Raw genomic sequence first — 19,987 nt, 5'->3', positions numbered from 1 at the left:
TCTTCAGGTAATGATTTCTTTGCCCGTTTTTGAGGGGTTCGATTGGAGTATTAGATGGTTGTTTAGTTCCTGTGGCAGTTATTGATGAAATTCCAGGTTCTTGAAGACAAGACTTATTTTTGCCTTGAACAGTGATTCGCCAGTTTGTAGCATAGCAATTATTGAATTTACACGATGTGATGTGCCACCACTTGTTAATGTTTGTTCTAAATTATCAGTGATATCTGCAATTAGTAGGGCAACACCTCTCTCTCTGTATTCATTGACACCAGAAATTTATCAGGAAGTACCACATGTTCTTGTTTTTGTTTAGATATAACATTTAGTGTATATTCTGTTTCTAGTTCTTTAATGATTTCATAGATGATACCATGACATTGACTATTCAGGAGCCGTACAATTTCTGTGTTGTTACACAGAGCTTTTACTGCAGATGGGAGTAAAATACTTTTAGGGGGTTTAATTTTACCTCGAGGAACATTATGCACGAAGTCCTGGGCCAAAGAGTACTTTAAACGCAAAACCGCACTGCACTGCATTTATCGGAATCAGGTGTGTCCTAAGTATAAATGTAACAAATGTATCTAATCTTGGTGGTACATACAGAGAAATGCATTCAGGATACAAGTCGTCTTCTGTTGCTGGGTATGGTAGCCTCTTACTAACATTTGAAATATCTTTTCTTAGATTTAGAGCTTTAAGATTCATTGTTGTATTTTCTGCTTGAATGTTACGTAAATTGTACAATTCCTGTTGCAGTTTATCATTTTCTATAACTAACTTCTCAGTGCTTAACGAAACTGGGTACACTAATGTTTTTCAATGTTCAGTACTAACAAATACTAAGTTCTTGTTGTGTAATTAAATTTGCCTCATAAAATTACTTTTTCTCGAGAATTTTTTTCTCCTAATTTTTAAATTTCTTGTTCCATAACTTTGACAAATCGTTGAAAAAAAATAGCTCGATAATTCTTGACTAAGTCTTCTCCTAACTTTGAAACTTTAACAAATGCAACATTTCCACAGTTCATTTCCAAACTGTCACTGCTTGGCTCTGCTTCATTATGTTTGTGTATTATCCTAACAAAATTTCTGTAACAAGTGAAATGATACTTAGCTTCGCGTGACACTGTCTTTAATAGCAATACCTAATATTTTCATAGCTAATTCTGCTTGTTCAGTCTTTAAACTCAGATGTTCATTTGCTGTTGAGCGAACTGCGTTATTTACTCCCAGCTCACAATTGTCAGAGAGTGATTAATGTGCTTTTGCTCCTTTTACATACTTTGTTCTCTCAAAGAATACACACTTTTGGCAGAATATTTGATACACATGTCCTACTTGTTTTGCGACGTGGTCCCACATCTTGTGATTGAATTTTTTTTTCTAACATTTTCTGAATCTTTTGTTTATGTGTAAAGTCCTGGTAACATTTTCGGTGTTATCTAATATCTGCAACTGGTACAGTAATCACACTGGTACATATGATGATTTCCTCTGGCTTTTGCAGCATATTTCAGTCTATCCCAGGCAGCATTCACATCCTTTCGTTCAGTGAGATCAAAAACAGATGCTAAACAGATAATGTACCTCCCTCCTGCTTCCATCTTTAATCTCGGGAGAAAAATCTGTTAATATCATGGAATTTAATTGTCGAAATGAGTTATTATAACAACAATTTTTAGTTTCTACTTTCAAATTATTATATAATGACCATAAAACATATTTGAACCATGTTTTACATTGCACTGATAGATACTATGGTCCACAAAACCATGGAATAGAAACAAAAAGTTAATAAAATGGATATTATTTGCGAGACTTATGGCGGTTTTAAGAATTTACGCCACCATTTTGTTTTTGGCCGCCATTTTAAGAAAGCTACTCTTTCAGAGTGGGCAACATGCCTTTTTCTACTGTTGACACTATACGGAACAATTTAAAGTGTGTTGCAGCTACTCCCTTTTCGTGATGTTAAATTTTGCTGAATCTGATAGACTATTTTAAACATGTGACAGTTACCAAGCAAAACAGAAGACAACTGACATCTAGCGGCTATTAATATAAACTAGACTATGTATTCGTTTCTCCAATAGCCGAGCCGAGGCGCAGCTATCGATAGTTTGGACAAAATAATTCTTCGTAATACGTATATTCTTTTTGAAACAGGGTATATATATATATATATATATATATATATATATATATATATATATATATATATATATATATACATACAAATAAAAAAATGAAAGTGACTACCTTTGTGACTTAATAACTCATGAACCACCCGACCAATCTTGATCACATTTTCAACATAGATGATGTTCGAACCTGGGGTGGTTTTTATCATTTCACTTTAACGGTGCAACTTAGGGGAGGGCGAGATATTTAAAAATGGTCAAAAATGACCGATATTAGTGCTGAATCCATAGTTTTCGCGCTCGCTGAGATGAACAGTGACACTTCCGATGTCGTTTCAGTCCACATTCAGCCGCCATTAGTGAGAGAGGGTGACATGTGAAAATAATTGAAAATGACCTATATTAGTGTCGCATTCATTGTTTTGGAAGTCCCCAAGTTGATTGGTGACATTTTTGGTGTCCTTTATGTTTAAAATGTAACATATTCTCCCCGTGCGAAGAACGCATTCTGTAAAACATGTAATAAAACCTGTTTAAACCGCAATTAAAAGTATTCCAAAAAATGTACTGTTTAGATAGTAATTAAAGGCCATTATTGGACAGAAAAAAATTAAGTTAATTTTTCACAACTATGCGTAATTAACTTTTAAGAGTAATGTAATACATTCACTCGTAATTTTGTGCATATATACTGTATCTACTTATATTTAAATAAACTTTAATGTTATTTGCTTTTTAAAATGATATTTTTTCAGTTTTACTATTGTCAGCTATGAAGATACCAAGAGTAAATGATAATATATTAAAACTCACACATGAAAGATTGATTTGGATAAGGGCTTATGTAGCATTTACTTTAAAATAGGTTTTATTGCATAAATGACAAATGTTTGAATGTGAACTCATGTCCACTCAAAACTTACCAAAATATACGACAAATAGGGATAAGCCTATATCCATACAAACCAAGTAAGAGAACAGAATCTGTAAAATGAAATGAGACAATAAATAAATAAATAAATAGTCTGTAAAATCTCAAGTTTGCTACATAGGCCCTTATTCAAATAAAATCCTCTATATCTATAGGTCCATAGTCCATAACTGACATTATCAAACGTAAGTCATGATATGTGGATCAATAAAAAATCCTATCACTCACTCAGAAAAAACTTTTAGTTTATCAACTATCAGTGTATCACTTCACAAAATATTAGCGTTGTAAAGTTAGTTATATCATTTAATTTGTTAAATGTTTCTGTTTGTTAATTTTTATGTTATGCTGTGTATGGGCGCTGGCATAGAACTTAATGCTATTTTATATGAAAGTTGCAACGTAATTTAGTTAAAAGAAGAGAATCAGTATATAAGAAAGAACAAAAAAATTAATAATATAGAGAGGATTTGAATTAGTAATGAGTGCTTGAACTGTGAATAATTAATAGCAAACTGTTCGACACCCGTTATTTTCTTTTAATTTCATGTGTATGTCCTCTAAACTTAACTAGAAATGGTATTTAGAATAGCGTTCTGTTAAAAGGGTTCTTAAATAACAAGGATCAAACCCATCGAAATTCTATGGTAAATGGAGGAAACAGCCGATTTTTCTCGTATCATATCCTGAATAGGTGAAAATTTAATGAGATACAAGAAGAGAAAAGTGTCCCAAGTGTTTCAAGAATCAAACATTTTCCTTTTCTTGAATTTCACTAAATTATCTCTATAGAGAATATAATAGAAAAAAGAAAAACCTTTTTTCCTTCCGTTTATTGTGTAATATAACTATCAGATACTGTTTTGTTCTATTGTCTGAATGTCTGAAAACCGACCTCGAATGAAAATATTTTGTGATCAGAAAACGGACTGAAAAGCGTAATGGTTAGTGAACCGAAACGGTAAGCCGGATACCCATTTCCGATCGAATCAAACTCTTTTCACTCTTTCAATTCCATCGAAGTTTATTGGAGACTTTAAAAAAAAAATCCGTATGGTGATGCATGTCTGTCACTGTCGCCAATGTTCAAATGAACTAGGAAGTGACAAAATTGTCAGTTCCGTAATATGTTGCTCCTCTTCGGAGCATGCTGCGACTTATTTGTCACTTTTGAAACTATGCCTATCATTATTCCACACTTTCAGGACGGTCACCCACTCTTTCTAAGTTTAGCGCACCATAAGGTTGACTCACTCCTAGATTATTGGTGCCGATTCAAGTATCACAGTACATTCATTATCAAAGTTTTAAACCTTTTTTTTTTATTTAAGTAAGATTTTCACTTTATCATTAATTTTCTTCGATTTCCCTGTTTTTGGTAGCACGCTTGTCGCCACTAATAATTCCAATCAATCAGAGGCCAAGATGGCTCAGTGGTAGAGCGCTCACCTGTGGCACGTGGGGTCCCTGGTTTGATTCCAGCTTCAGCCAAGTGGACTTTGTGGTGAACAGACACCGTGTGCGTGAGTTTTCTTGGAGTTCTCCAACTTTCGATATTCTAGCATTATCATCCATTTCATCGCTGTCTCCCTTAGCCTTGGTGCATAATCATGGGACGTTAAACAAAGAAAAAATCCCGTCAATCTTAAATAAATAAATAAATAAAAATCTAATATGCAGATAAATTGGAAAATTATGTTTTTTATCCTTCTGAATGGTGGGTAAGTTATCTTGGATTTGGATTTTTTTGAAACCAAACGAGATATACTCTGTGTGGTACAAACGAAGGAACATTTTTGTTAAAATCAACTCTTGACGCAGGTAGTAATTTAACGAGGATTCTACTGTTTCAGGCCTATTAAAACATTTATTGTAACTAAATATTTATCATTAAAACTTACGTAAACTAAAACCACAAATTGAACACTTTTAAATCCTACCTACGAGAAAATCACTCTCTTTAACACTGACAAGGGAAAGCTATTAGAGTTTAGAATGAAGTTTGACGAATATTAATCATTTATAGTGATTACAGAAGAAACATTTAACTTTGTATTTAAAAAGTCCTGACTGATCAACACCCCGGCCAAACCGCTTAAGCTAGAAACTTTAAAATTTGGGCAGGGATAGGATTTGTGACGTAAGGTCCCACTAAGAAGAATTTTTGGAAATTCGGCTGGTAAAAGAAAATGGCAGTTATTACCTTAATATGGACGTATCTCGTAACTCTGGAGATTAGAGACGTGAAATTTGGTATATGAACTTTTCATTTAAAATAATGATACACGTGTTTCAGCGGTTTCTTTTTTAATATTAGACCTAGAAGGGAAGAAGACGGAGTGAGAATGGAAAAGAGTAGGAATTAGAATTATTATAATATGATATTCATATCTCGGAATCTATTAAGGTTAGAAACATAAAATTTGGTATTTGAACTTCTCATATAAAACACGTGTTTCACTTTTTATTATTATTATTACTATTTTCCCTAGAAGGGAAGTGAAAAAGATGGAGTTGCAATTGTTATTATTGGATGGCCATATTTCGAAATCATGTAACATTAGAGACATGCTAATTAAAGACGTGTTTCAGTATTTTTTGATGTTTCCCTTAGAAGAAAAGAAAAAGGGTGGAGGTTGCAATTGTTATAATCCCTTAAGATTAGGGATATCTTGAAATCCCTTAAGATTAGGGATATGTTAGAAATATGACAAGTGTTAGGCCGAGTAAATGCAGAAGTCTGAAGGCGAAATCCCTAGCTAACCGAAGAATAGTTTAATTCATATACGGGTTCCAAAATCATTATCCTTAAAATATTCAGTGTTATCGTCTAGTTGTTTTTAAACTGACATCATCTTACAGTTTTAAGCAAGCTGGCAACAGTCAAGGTACGAAAATAAAGTTTACAAGAGGGATTGATTTACAGTTTTATAACTGATGTTTTGTAATCGCGTTTTTCTGCCGCTGTTAAAATCCTATAAACCTAAACATTCATTTGCATTCATCCTAGCTTTACTACGGCAGATCACGATCACATCCGTACTTCTATCTTATTGAAACCGAAGCTGGGTACAGGGGTCAACAAAACATAAGTACCGTTATATAGAAATATGTGTAAGTGATTAAGTTTAGCACAAAGATTAACGAACGAGAACTACCTTGCAATATAAATCACAAAACCTGGCTAAACTGTGCAAAAATATAATATTACTGAATATGAAGTATACAATTAAAATGACACTAAAAGATTACAAACAACTTTTGTCTGGCATTCTTTAATCGTTTTAACCTTTCATTTTTAATCTCATTTGATTTCCTTTAACGACGAGGTGGCTATTTAAATTTGCTAACAAATAATGTTTCGTTTACTCACAGTCAATCTTCGATCGGTCATCTGATATCACTCGGGTCCTGGGGTTGAATCCACTAGACAACAAATCCACAGAAAGTTTTTAGGCTAAGGCCAGGATAAGCTCGGAGCTGCGTAGGTTAATTTCGAGGTCCCAATTTAATTTTCCGCTAATAGAGGTAAGCGCACGTACATATGAACCACTTCACTTGAGATCTCTATGCACTGTTGAAGTATTTATTCTCTACGGATGCGTAGAATGTAACTGGCGATAAATTACAAAAAAAATAAATTTTCACTTATAAAAAATACAATTCCATGCGCAAAGCTCGACCCTTCCAAGGGGAGCACTCCGGTATATTACTCTTGAAAAGTAATGCACCCCACTCGCCTTCGTGGGTGCTCTTCAAAGAGACAAGCATACACGCGTACCAAACACACACTGAGCCTTCTAGTTAGCAAACCAAGGCTTGTATATGGTCAACCGGGAAAATCCCGATTTTCACTCCTAGCGTCGGGACCAGAATTATTGTCCAATAAGCTTTTGGTTATGGAAATGCGTAGGTGGGAAGTGATTGTCCCGAAAATCAGACTCAAAGGAACATTCACTGAGCGCGTTATTATCACGTGAACAGTCCTTGTTCCTCGACCATATATGGCCGTGAAAATCGAAGCGAGGCTTACCAACACAAACGTACAAAATACCAAACTGGTGAAGAAAGCTTCAAGATTGTTCCTTTTATATACGAGGGTTGGTTAATAAAGTTTGAATTAAATCTGTCTTTCCCAATGTCTTTTTATTTTTTTTTAATGAGCTTCAGATCGGTGATAGTTTTCTTCTTCAGAAAAGAATGAACTGAGCAGCTAGCACACCTAATGCCTACCATATTTTCTTTTTTTCCCTTTCTGAAGAAAATGTCAGAATTAAAACTCCTGAAAGGTTTAGTAAAAATCAATTTAGTTAGGCTATAAGTAGTTTTTTTTTTTAAATCATATATGTACACCATATTTTAAAAAGAATGGCCTGATTTTGGAAGAGAATAATAATTACGGAACATAGGACGTGCCGGCAAGGAAATGAGTTGTTTGATGGGCGTGACCTAGAGTTTCAGAAAATCGCCGTTAGATATCAGTCAGTTCGTTTTCTCAGTTTGCAGCCAATCATAAGTAAGATGGCGCCCGCTCAACAGAAGACGTTTTGTGTACTGCAGTTTGCAAAGACTGAGTCAGTGATTTTGGTCCAGCACGTTGCCTCCACCCAAAATCATTCGTCGTTGGTATCGCCAATCTGAAGAGACAGGATGCTTGTGCAAGATAACTGTTGTAAACGCAGATACATTGTGTAAAGTTTATAACGAATTTAGGTATCGACTAGATGTTGTTCGTGCTGCTATTGATGGTCACACAGAGCATTTGTAATAGCACAGCTAGAACTTTAAGATTTTGTGAGTGGTTTGCAATTTATTCCATTTTTGTAGTATGTTTTTATCAATACATATGGACTTCTAAAATCAGGTCATTCTTTTTGAAACACCTTATATATATATTGTAATGTTTTTGGTAGAGTCAATAATGGTCCGAGAGTTTATCTCTTCACCAATTTATTATAAATTTTGATAAATACAATACGCCTTTGATTACAAAGATAATAATGCTGTTTCCTTGTTAATGTCCAAGTTGATGAGTATAGGTGTTTTGCACGGTGCCCCTTCTCTCAAGGCAGTCTCCAAGGCACCTGCCGGTTCGATGGGTTTGGAAGGATAGCCCCCTCAGCTCAAGGCAGCTTCGCAAGGCTTTGTTGTTGAAAGGATCCCTAGTCCAGTGCGACCTCGGGAAGGATGGGTGTCCCCTAGTCCAGTGCGACCTCAGGGTGGTGTAGGTGATTTGATCAGTTGGACGACTGATGCTGGGTCCCTCGGTGTTCCTCCTTTTATTTGTCCTCCTCGGGTGCTTTCGTGAGGTCCGTCTGCTTTCGGTGTTCCTCGGTGTCCTTCCGCGTTGGCTTGCTGTCTGCTATGTTGTTTGTAAATAATAACACGTGTTGAGTTGACACGTGCGTCTGTTGTGATGTGGGGATCCTTGCACCCCCCACACTGGAAAAAAAATAATCTGGAAGATTATTTTGAGAAAGTACATAATTGTAATTAGTAAAGGTAACTGCACCAACGCTGAAACACTTGGGATACTGTTTATACACAAGAAAACACTATAAACACTATAATACACCAATAGCACTTTGAAAAAACTTGTTGTGAAATATACACATAATGGTAATAACACTGTAGTTCCTTCCCAACTAAGCAGGATCAAAAACAGTTTATCATTTCCCTCAAAGTGGGTAGAAGTGTCATCACTGTGATGAATAAATATATCAGTTTATTAAAGATCGGTCACATCCGGTATGGGTAGTCTATATTAGTGAAGTCTCTTTCGTAGTATTAGTGGAGTAGGCGCCAGTGAATTGAGTCTTCCTAATGGTGAAGGTATGTTTAGCCAATTGGTTAAGTTTTGTTTTGTAGCGGGGCTTACGAAAGGCGAGGCACAATTTAATTATTACTAGAACGAATGAAAAGAGAAGAATCAGCTTTGGAATTTAATAGCTTCTTTTCTTAAAAAAAGAAAAAATAGAGTATGTGAATTTCTGGTCACTCTGTATAATGTTATCAAAAGCCTGATCTTATGAACATCCTGTATAAGGAGAAGAAGTGATGTTGAAGACAAGAAAGCATTGTATTTCGACCTTGCAAGTATTAATGACTTTTGAAACTAAAACAAAAGGAAGAGGAAAAAATGTTGATCTTGCATTTTGCGAGAACGGAAGCTCAAATTGTAACGAAGTTAAATAACAAAATGAGATATAGTTTATAGTTGAAATCAAGAAGTACGGATTTATGTCAGTGCATCTTTTTTTTTTTTTTTTTTTTTTTTTTTTTTTGTTGTTGTTGTTGTTGTTGTTGTAGGTCCTCTTCTGTTCCGGGTGAGTACGTGGAATTTTGTTAAATTCTTCTTCTTGGATTTGTGCCTTTTTCTTTTTAATCTTCTGTTCCCTCAGTTTGGTCTTCGTGAAATGGTTTTAAACGATCCACCGCAATGTCTTGAATTCTGTCCTTGAATTTAGACGGTAATTCTACTCGATATAAATTTGAATTAATCTTCTCCAGGATGCGTGCCGGGCCGTCGTAGTGAACTGTGAAATGTTCGGGTAAGCCTATTTTCCTTGTGGGATAATATACCAATACAAGGTCCCCTGGATTATAAGTTGTCTGTCTATGGCGCTTATCGTAAAACTGCTTTTGTTTATTATATGCCTGTTCCAGGTTGTCTCGTACTTTCTTCCTGATGGCCGCTAGTTTATTTCTGTCAATTTGTATGTGTTGTCTTGATTCGAGCGTACATTCTGGCGGGGTCCTGGGTTCATAACCAAACAACAAGAAACTTGCAGAATATTTGGTCCCTCCTTGTACGTACGTATTGATACCAAATATAACGTGCGGTAACCATCTTTCCCAATCCGTGTGGTGTTCTTGCACGAAAAACTTTAGACAATTCTGTATGATTTTATTAGTTTGCTCTACTAACCCTATGGAAGCATGGTTATATGCGGGTGAATACTTATAGACGAAATCGTACTTCTGCGCCAAATTTTGTAAACGAGTTGCTCCATGTACTGGGTGTCGGTCCCAATATAATGTTGTAAAAGCTCCAAATTTGAGGATAATTTCATGTTCCAAAAATTTCTCTATGTTTTCCGCGTTTATGGCGTCTACTGTCTTTGCAATGACATATCGTGTGGCTAATTCCGTGGCTACTAGTATGTACTTATTTCTTCCTTCTCTGCTTGGTAGGGGTCCTAACTCGTCATATATCCATGTTGTTGCTATCTCGCCCACCGGGTGATGTAAGAGTTCGGCTTGTTTCTTCTGTGCTAGTTTCTTCAGATGTTGGCAATCAGTACACATGCGTATCTTATTAGCAAGATAGTTTTTCAGATATGGCATATAAAATTTCTTGATAGCGGTCTTGTATGATTTTGAAAATCCAAAATGCGGATTGGTCGCCTGGCGGTGGAAGGTTGTGAACCACAAATTAGCTAAGGACTTCGGTATGCATAAAAGATGTAGTAATCCATAATCGGGGTGGTTTTGTTTTCGATATAAGATGCCGTTTTTAAGACAAAAAAATCTTGCTGATCTGACTGTGGAAATCTTTTCCGGCTCCCTTCCTTCTAAAACGGATATGATGTCCTTGTAATTTTCATCTTTGCGCTGCTCTCTTGCGATATTCGGTAAAGGCTCCTTATTTCCTGCTTCTATAGTATTAACATGAAGGCTGTTTGATTTAAAAGCATAATAGTCCTCCCCTTTTTCTTCGTCATTTTCTACTTTTTCGCCTTCTTTCTTAATATCTTGGGCCTGTTCTAGCCTACTGATTATATCTGCTGGGTGTTTGGATCCAGGCAAATATTGTATATCGAAATCATAATCGGCTAGAAATAACTTATATCTTGTGTACTTCCCGACTTTGTCCGGCTGGTTATTCATCGTCGCGATACACTTTGCGTCTACGTATAGGTTAAATTTTCTATTTAGTAGAAAATAGCGAAATTTGCGCAATGTGTATATAAGAGCGTACAACTCTTTTTGCCATGTGCTTGCTTTCTCTTCACTTTTCGTTAGCCTCCGGGAACAATAAGCAACCACCTTCTCAGTGTCAGTTTTTGGGTCATAGCAGGCGAGTAGTCCTCCTGCTTGAGTTTGACTGCAATCGCTATAGACGCGAATTTCTAGCGAGTCGTCAAAGTGAGCAAGTGATGGAGCGTTTAGTATGTCTTCTTTTAATTGTTCAAAGAGAACATCGTGATTCTCTGTCCATTTAAATTTAGATTTGGATGTTACTAATTGTTGGAAAGGCTCAATTTTTAACGTAAAGTCTTTAATGTGGGCCCTAAGATATGAGCATAGGCCTATAAAGCTTTTGAGAATCCGCTTTGTAGTAGGTCTCTTGAAATTTCGTATCTTTTTAGCTATTTTTGGAGATATTTTAATAGATTCTCCACTAACAAGGTGTCCTAATACATTAAGTTCCTGATAGCCAATATGGGTCTTCTTAGGTGATGCTCGAAAATCGTGTTTCCTAAGCTTCTGGAATAATAACTCCAAATCCTGCAAGTGCTGTGGAAAATTATACGAACTAGTAACAAGATCGTCAGCAAAATTTGTAATTCTATCTGGTAGTCCCTCCAAAATCATTCTCGTGGCAACACTAAGACTTTGGGAACTTGTTTTGGCCCCCATTGTGCATCTCAAAAATTCGTATGACTTTCTATTATGATTGAGCTCAAAAGTCATATATTTACGGCTCTTAGGATGCAACAAGATTTGGAAGTAGGAATTGGAAAGATCGGCAGTGCTTATGTAAGTTTTCCCCTTTATAGAGTTTAGAACGTCCTCTGTTGCTTGAAATGGTACCGACAGATACTTGGTATAAGTGTTACACTTTTGCAGGTTGAGAACTATTCGAAATTCCTTCGTATTAGGCTTCTTGAGCACAAGAAGTGGAGAAGAGAATTCATTATTGTCAGTTGGCCTGATTATGTTTGCTTTAATAAGGTCTTGAATTTGCTTATCAATTTGACTTCTAGTATGTAATGGAATAGGTGGGGAGCGGTCGTGGAATACGGCAGACTTAGAAATTCTTATTTTATGAACATATCCCCTAAAATATCCGATATCATCAGGAGCATATGTAAAAACGTCTCTATATTTAAATAACAAATCATAAACTGCTTGCTTTTGTTTTCTGTCCAGGTCGGGGTTGACGTCAAAGAGCTCTTTATTGAAAAGTGTTTTTGTGTATTTTAAACGTTCTTCTGTTTCCTCTTTCGTTTTGAATTGATATGCCTTTTCAAAGAAATCTGGTTCTTCTAGGGCGTTAAAAGAAATTTCGTGCCCTTCCTCAAGAGCCGCCACTGGCGTGTTTCTCTTCATAGTTACGCTCTTGCCATTTGGATTAGAAATTAACATTACCATTTTGCTTGTTTCTATCTTTTGATCGAGGGCATTTAAGTTATATTTCTCGCGTAATCCAGGAAGCAATGATACATATAGGAATTCTCTGTCAGCTATTTTTTTCTTTCCTGCTACTTGTACATATGTATGCGATCTTGGAGGCAAAGTTATTTGCTTAGTCAGATATAAACAATTGTGATCCGTCTGCGATATTATCTGAGTTGTTAAAGCTGACAATGTATTCTCTGTACTTTGAACTGGTAATTGCGGTTTCCTCGGTCGTTTAAAAAACGAGATTGTGTTCTTGTTTAAATCTATGGTGGAATGCGAACGTTGGAGAAAATCGATTCCTATGATTATTGGCATTGTCTTGTCAATTACTCTAAAGTAATGAGTGAATGTGGTCTGTCCTATTTTAAATTTTATTAATGCTATTTGGTTCAAATGAATGTTATTGCCTGAAATTCCTTTTATTATTGTCTGAAATGGAATTATATCTGTTCCAGGGGGAACGATTTGGGTGGGCCATAGGGAAACAGTACTTCCTGTATCAATTATCGCATTTTGAAGGCCTAATTTAGTTTTAATTGTTAAATGCGACCTGTTATTTTCGTCCTCTAATGCAATATTTTCCCGTCTTTCTGCCAATTGTTCTGATTGTTCGTTTGTTACAGGAATTTCGTAATTTGTGTCGGTTTCTTTTGGGTCTCCTCGTTCCGTGTGATGGTAACTATCGGCCCCCTTGTCAAGGGGCTGCCTTATGCGTTTTTTTGACGCTTGTAGCAATTAGATGCCCCATGGCCTCGCTTCCGGCATATTGCGCACACCAAAATTTGGTCTTCCGTATTCTGCTGATTGTTCTTCCCGTTGTTATTGTTATTTCTCCTCCTGTTTCCCTGTTTCCTATTCCTCGGATGGCTTCTATAATTCGTCTGGGCTATCACTAGCGACAATTCTGCCATTTTATTGGCCAAGGTAGACAGGTCACTTTGTGGAGGATTTTGCTCTGGGTGGGGAACGGTCTTAGGTTCCTGGCTTGAGGTTTGAATTTCTTGATGGTTGGGTTGAGGAATTGCCATGGAAATATTATTTTGTTGTTGATATCCAGGTATATAGGTGTTCATTGGTTGTGTAACTGGTTGCATCTGCACAGGATAGGTATGATGGTATAACTGTTGTCCATGATATATTGACTTTGGCTCGGTTGATAGGCCATAGGATGTATTATGCAGGTTAGGTATATTATTCTGGCCGTATAACATATGTAATTTTTGTGATAGCTCTGCGTGTTCTCTTTTCCTTAAAAGGTCATTAGCTGCTTCCAGTGTGTTTAATTTATTCTGTAGCGCTTCTACCGTTGCAAACCTTTCTAATGCTATCTTATTAAGGAAATCCCTCTGCAAACCCAAAGATAAATGGTGAATCTTTTGTTCTTCAGTCGCTTCCGGTAATAACTGCCTTATTGCTCGAAGTTTACGTAAAAAGTACGAGTCTATTGGCTCGTCCATTCCTTGCTGTACCTCGAATAATTCCTGCTCTGCTTTGTATGATGGGACCTTTGGTCTACATAAAGCTACTAACTTAGATTTTAGATTGTCATATGTCATTGTGTCAAATTGATTTTGATTTTTAAGCTGTAATACGAGATCTAGTGCCGTGTCTTGTAAATATATTGGTAGAATTTCCTTCTTCTTAGCCGGTGACCATGCCTGCATTGCTGCCATATGGTCGAATAGCATAAAACACCTGTCCGGGTCCTCGTGCACGTGTCCCGCATACTTCGTTAAATGTGGCATATTAAAGGATAAATTGGATGCACCCTCTGTCATATTTGTGTTATTCTCTCCTGATCTATATGTCTGTTTACCCGATCTAGTTTCCGGCATAAATCGCACTTAAGGAAAGGAAGAGAGAAATATTTGATAATTAAATTTAGAATTTTGATAGTAAAACCTAGATAAAATAGATTCTGATACTGACCTTGTGCCTGTTAAAAAAGTTAATAAAAAGAGCGCCCCGTACAAAACTCCGGTGCCTATCACCATGTAATGTTTTTGGTAGAGTCAATAATGGTCCGAGAGTTTATCCCTTCACCAATTTATTATAAATTTTGATAAATACAATACGCCTTTGATTACAAAGATAATAATGCTGTTTCCTTGTTAATGTCCAAGTTGATGAGTATAGGTGTTTTGCACGGTGCCCCTTCTCTCAAGGCAGTCTCCAAGGCACCTGCCGGTTCGATGGGTTTGGAAGGATAGCCCCCTCAGCTCAAGGCAGCTTCGCAAGGCTTTGTTGTTGAAAGGTTCCCTAGTCCAGTGCGACCTCGGGAAGGATGGGTGTCCCCTAGTCCAGTGCGACCTCAGGGTGGTGTAGGTGATTTGATCAGTTGGACGACTGATGCTGGGTCCCTCGGTGTTCCTCCTTTTATTTGTCCTCCTCGGGTGCTTTCGTGAGGTCCGTCTGCTTTCGGTGTTCCTCGGTGTCCTTCCGCGTTGGCTTGCTGTCTGCTATGTTGTTTGTAAATAATAACACGTGTTGAGTTGACACGTGCGTCTGTTGTGATGTGGGGATCCTTGCAATATATAGGGTTATGGCACTATATATCGAACACTTAAGGACATTCCTATGAATATTTAATCATTATTTTCTATCAGTGAGGAACAGAGCACTGTTTTAGCGATAAAACTGTGAAGGTGTTATTTATTGGTTGAAACCAACCTTTTATGACAATTATAATTAACAATTTTGAAATTTGAAGAACATTTAAATAGCAAAGTTGTATTACTTCATGTATCGAACGGGTTTTGTTATATATCGATCAACGAGGTTTTAATTATCGAACAGGCTGTTTTACATATTGAAGAGCGGGGTTTAAATATAGAAACAGAATATTTTATTTTTAAACAAGTTCACTTTAAGGATAATATGGATGTAGTTTCATTGTAAACACATTGCAATAACTCAAATATAAACTAAAATAGCAGACACAAAGAGGAATACATATTAAAATGTTCTAAGCTACAAAATGTTTGTTTCATATCGTCACTATTCAGCACAGAGAGGAGCATCTTACGTTAATCTTTTTGGTTGCCTTTCTTCTTATTCGGTTCTTTCCGGCATTCCTCGCAAGATATTGCATACACTTTCTTCAGCCTAAATTGTTGGGGTTTCTCCGTGGCTTCAGGAAGTTCGAGAAACTCTTTAAAAAATTGTCACTACTACTTGAGGAAGGCGAGCATAATAATTCCGAAGCAATCTCATCTTTATGCAATATTTCGACTTGTGAATTTTTACTCCAGTTTCCGAAATGATGGCACCTAGAAGATCCTTCTTGGGTGAAGGTGCGTACACATTTAAGCGTTTATTATGCCATGTGAATTCACGATTATCACTTTCTTACTCTTCGTTTTCTTCTTCTGAGCTTCAATCATTTGTTGTTTAGTTTTTATCAGCCAATTTAGTTTCATGTGTCACACTGTACCGGGTTTTAACACTTTTCCAATAAGCATCCAAATCTGAATCACCATCACTCTGTTCCTCTTCGTCACGTCTTAGTTTGTCACGGAACATATTAAGAACACGAGGAGGCATGCATTCTTCCAGATCATGAAGCACGAACTTCAGTTTATGATGAGGAGTAGGAAACTTTTGTTGAGAAAATGAAGGGGTACTCTAGTCACTCTCTTGCTATCGTTTTCCCACTGGGATCTTCCGAATATCGTCCACACACTTCGTATAGTCCACAGCAGCAGGACTCAATGGATAAAGGCCACACTTACGAAATGCGCTTTTCACAATTTCTGGTTTGACGGCATCATTACAAACTTTCTTCAATTGGGGTGCAAAATTTACCTTCGTTACCGAGAGTTTTGATTTTCTAGTCCTAAAGAACATTCTTCAATGCTCGTTTCAAGGGTGAAAATACGCCTACATCTGCTGGTTACAGAAGATGAGTGGCATTGGGGAAAAGACAATACACCAGTATTTGATGATCGTGACAATATCCACTGACTTGAAGTGATAGATGATTCCTGTGCCCATCAAGAAAGAGAATAACAGGAAGTGTGATTTTCTCAGTGTCTAGCCATAAACTAAACCGTTGGAGGTAAGTCAAAAATGTTGTAGTCTTCATTCAGCCAGTTTCTGTTTTTTCATAGATCCATAGCTCAGGTACATTCTTCTTCATAATTTGCTTATGTCGTATATTGCTGTAGATAATCATGGTTTGGGCGCAACACCCGTCAGCACAGAAATTGCCAAGTACTGTTATGCCCTCTTTTTCTTTAGATGTTGCTGTAATTTGACGCTGTACTTCTCTCACAGCAAGGTACTTTCCTGAAACCATGTGGAACAGAAAGTTTGTTTTGTCTGCGTTGAGGATCCTTCTTGGGTCTTCCATTATTACACTTAATCCCTCAGATTCAAGATAGCTCTAAAGTTCAGCAAACCAGCTGCGCATTCTCTCTTCCAAAACCGCAGCCCTGCCCTTGCTAGTAGTTTCAACCTTCTTCTGAGATAGACAAGGATGTCTTCCCATAAAACACCTGAATCAAATTTTTCCTGGTCTTCCATGCTTGAACGATGTGCTTCTTCCTAAAGACTGTACAATTTCCTGAACAGTGTCCAGTAAATTACTTTTCTTAAACGGAAATCCTCTCTTTGCCATGTTCATTACCCATTCAGAAATTCCCTCTCATTCTTGTGGGCTCAGGAACGGCTTCCGGCCAAGAGCAATCTTAGTCTTCTGACGCCCAGTTAATTTATCGTTTAAAGTTGTGATAGGAACCTGGAAGGTTCTCGATGCCTACCTTTGGGACATCAAGCTGCTGCACAGCTTGTCAAGGCAGATAACGAATAATGGAATGGTTTCATTTTCTGACAGGTTTGATTCTGATTTTGGGGACACCTTCCTTGTTGGGTTTCTTAATTTTGCCCATTGTCAAATCCTGAGCAGTAGTTAAGGATACTCAACAAAAATGTAAACAATTATTTATGATTAACTTCAACTGGGTTACTAGCCTATACATTGAGAAGAAGAGCCCGGGTTAGAAGTGTGAAATAATGCGATCAGCACGACGTAAGACCTCGATTAGATAGGCTCTCTTTGACGAAACATTACTAAAAATGGTAAATCGAAATATTTTTATAACGGTTTGAACCCATGAACTATCAGATACAAGGTGGATGTCTTACAATTCAGTGTAAAACTCGGTATTCAGTGCAAAAGAAATCAACAACTTAGTTAAATTAATATTTAAATCACCAATAGCCCTTCCGATTACAATAATGTTCGATACAAAAGAAGACTTTTCCTTAAAGGAACTTCTTTTATCGAACGGCATTTCGATATTACGAAATGGATCTCGAATATCGAACATTATTTTCTTTTCCCTTCAAATAAGATGATAGCTGAAAAGTAACTTTATAACAAATAAATATACATATATTGATATTAACACATCGTATTATTAAAAGGATACCTTATAATGACACCATCACACAAGGGAAAAAGATTATTACTGCGGTGCTGCACCTTACAAAAAATATAGCGATTTCTCCAATTTCCCACCAAAACTAAAGACTAGAAACTTTCCCGCGTTCGCTAATATCGAAACGTATCGAGCTATTGATTTTTATAAGGCCAGGTTTGGAAGGGTGTGTTCACAAATTTCAGATAGTACGCAACGTTTTTGGTTTTCTTATTTCTTAACGAAATGACCAAGGTGTTCGATATTTAGGGGCGTTCGATATTTACTTCCATTACCCTATATATATATATATATATATATATATATATATATATATATATATATATATATATATATATATATATATATATATATATATATATATATAAACTATTTATCTTGAAAACTTGTTAGCGTATATTATGTAAATTCTATTGATCTTTTAATTTCAGGTTCAAGAAAATGAGCATCGTCTTCCTTATTTCCTTCTGTTCCTAAGGTTATTTCCAATGACACCAAATTGGTTTATAAATATGGCGTCACCAATTGTGGGTGTACCACTACCTCTGTTCTTTGTAACTGTACTCGTAGGTAAGAAGTATACGAGTTTTTTTTTTATATATATACTACATATAAGATACTACATATACGACCATTTTTTTAAATACTACATATAAGATACTTCAATGGATGATAAATGAATGTGTCAACTGAAGTAGTATGGTTCACTATTATCAACTGATTGTCTAGCCACCATGCAGAAAGTTTTCGATAATGCGAAGGAAATGTGTTTGGAAGTGCTTTCAGTCTTAAGGTCGTAACTTGTCCAAATTCTGTTATAGGCCTTGTTGCGTAATGAAATACACGTATATAATTCCATGTATCCGCCAATCCCCAGTTCTAGCTGTTTTACCCACTAGGTATGTAAATAGCATTAAATTCCCTTACTGCAAAATAATTCCCGAAAAATAAAACAACCAGTACTGACAATTAACGTCCACACATCGAGTGAGCGCGATAGTTACCATAGAAGGGTAGAATAGGTTATCATCTGTTCCAAATCACTGCAAAACCCAATTTCAAATAACAACTAACAAACTTTATTTTGTGTAATTCAGTAACAAATAACATGTACGAAATATAATAACGAAAGTCCTCCTTTGAAGTAAATCAAATAGAACATCCAATGTGCAAAGTAACATTCATTACTTTTTTTTTTTCAAGGATTTGTTTAACACTAGAATCTTTAGATATAAAATCCCCACTTTAAACGCAATAAAGTATTCTTTTCGAAACGTTAAATAATATAGGAATTCTCTACCCAATATGAGTGACCAAGGTTAGCTACTGTAATTTAAATTTATAGTTAAAAGCAAACATCAAAAGGTTTCTCGCAAATAGTCCAACCAAGGCATTTACTGGTTACGTAAGATGACCAATTCAAACTTTCTTTCCTTTATTTCTTTTTTTTTCTTTTCTTTTCTCATACAAGACAGTAAGGAAAGTGAAATGGAAGCAACTTAATTTTAATTTAACAAATAACCATACATACCAGAAACTATTTCATTCATTTTCTTTCCTTTCTTATTTTCCTTTTTTTTTTTTCTTTAGTCTCCAAACCTGTTTTTCTTCCTGAGCAATATAGTGGTCAGAATTCTGCTTCAGTCTCCTTATAGCCATAATCCAATTGCTTCCTGTCTTCGTAATTTAAATATCACCACCTCCATTTCACAATTCCCATTATCATGTTTCGAACTCTACTCCTTCAGTACCTAGGTGAAAATACGCCGTCCGCTGGCTGAGCAGCAAGCAGCTGGCTGCAGCGACAACTAGCGACACACAGCGGAAGCTCGCGCACTTCCACCACAGGTATCGCCAAGGTCAACCCGTTACGAGTATCTCACGAACCTATTGCTATTTTAAAACAGAGATTTTATTAACAAACATTTTACATATTTTTATTTTTCGACTAAACGCAACAGCCTGCTACAATTTTTGTTTATTTTAATATTTAAAGTTTTACTGATGATGTGGAAAATATAGTATATGCGTTTATTAAAGGAGGTAGATCGAGCTATGTTCCA

At 36.3% G+C, this 19,987-nt stretch overlaps 1 protein-coding gene across 2 annotated transcripts in view; it reads left to right on the top strand.

The window, feature by feature from the left end:
- The window catches only part of LOC145684172 (transmembrane protein 41A-like), a 64,112-nt gene that overhangs the window by 19,913 nt on the left and 24,212 nt on the right, over nt 1-19,987 (top strand). For both annotated transcript variants that reach the window (XM_081756176.1, XM_081756168.1), the window contains one exon: nt 18,356-18,494. In XM_081756176.1, coding sequence (XP_081612302.1) covers nt 18,356-18,494 — 139 coding nt within the window. The remainder of the gene's footprint in view (nt 1-18,355; nt 18,495-19,987) is intronic.

Source organism: Thermobia domestica, chromosome 1 (genome assembly GCF_964235325.1).
Source record: "Thermobia domestica chromosome 1, izTheDome1.hap1.1, whole genome shotgun sequence".
In the NCBI taxonomy this organism is placed as follows: Eukaryota; Metazoa; Arthropoda; class Insecta; order Zygentoma; family Lepismatidae; genus Thermobia; species Thermobia domestica.
Note: the sequence above shows the minus strand (reverse complement) of the source record. Positions and strands in the feature narration are given on the sequence as shown.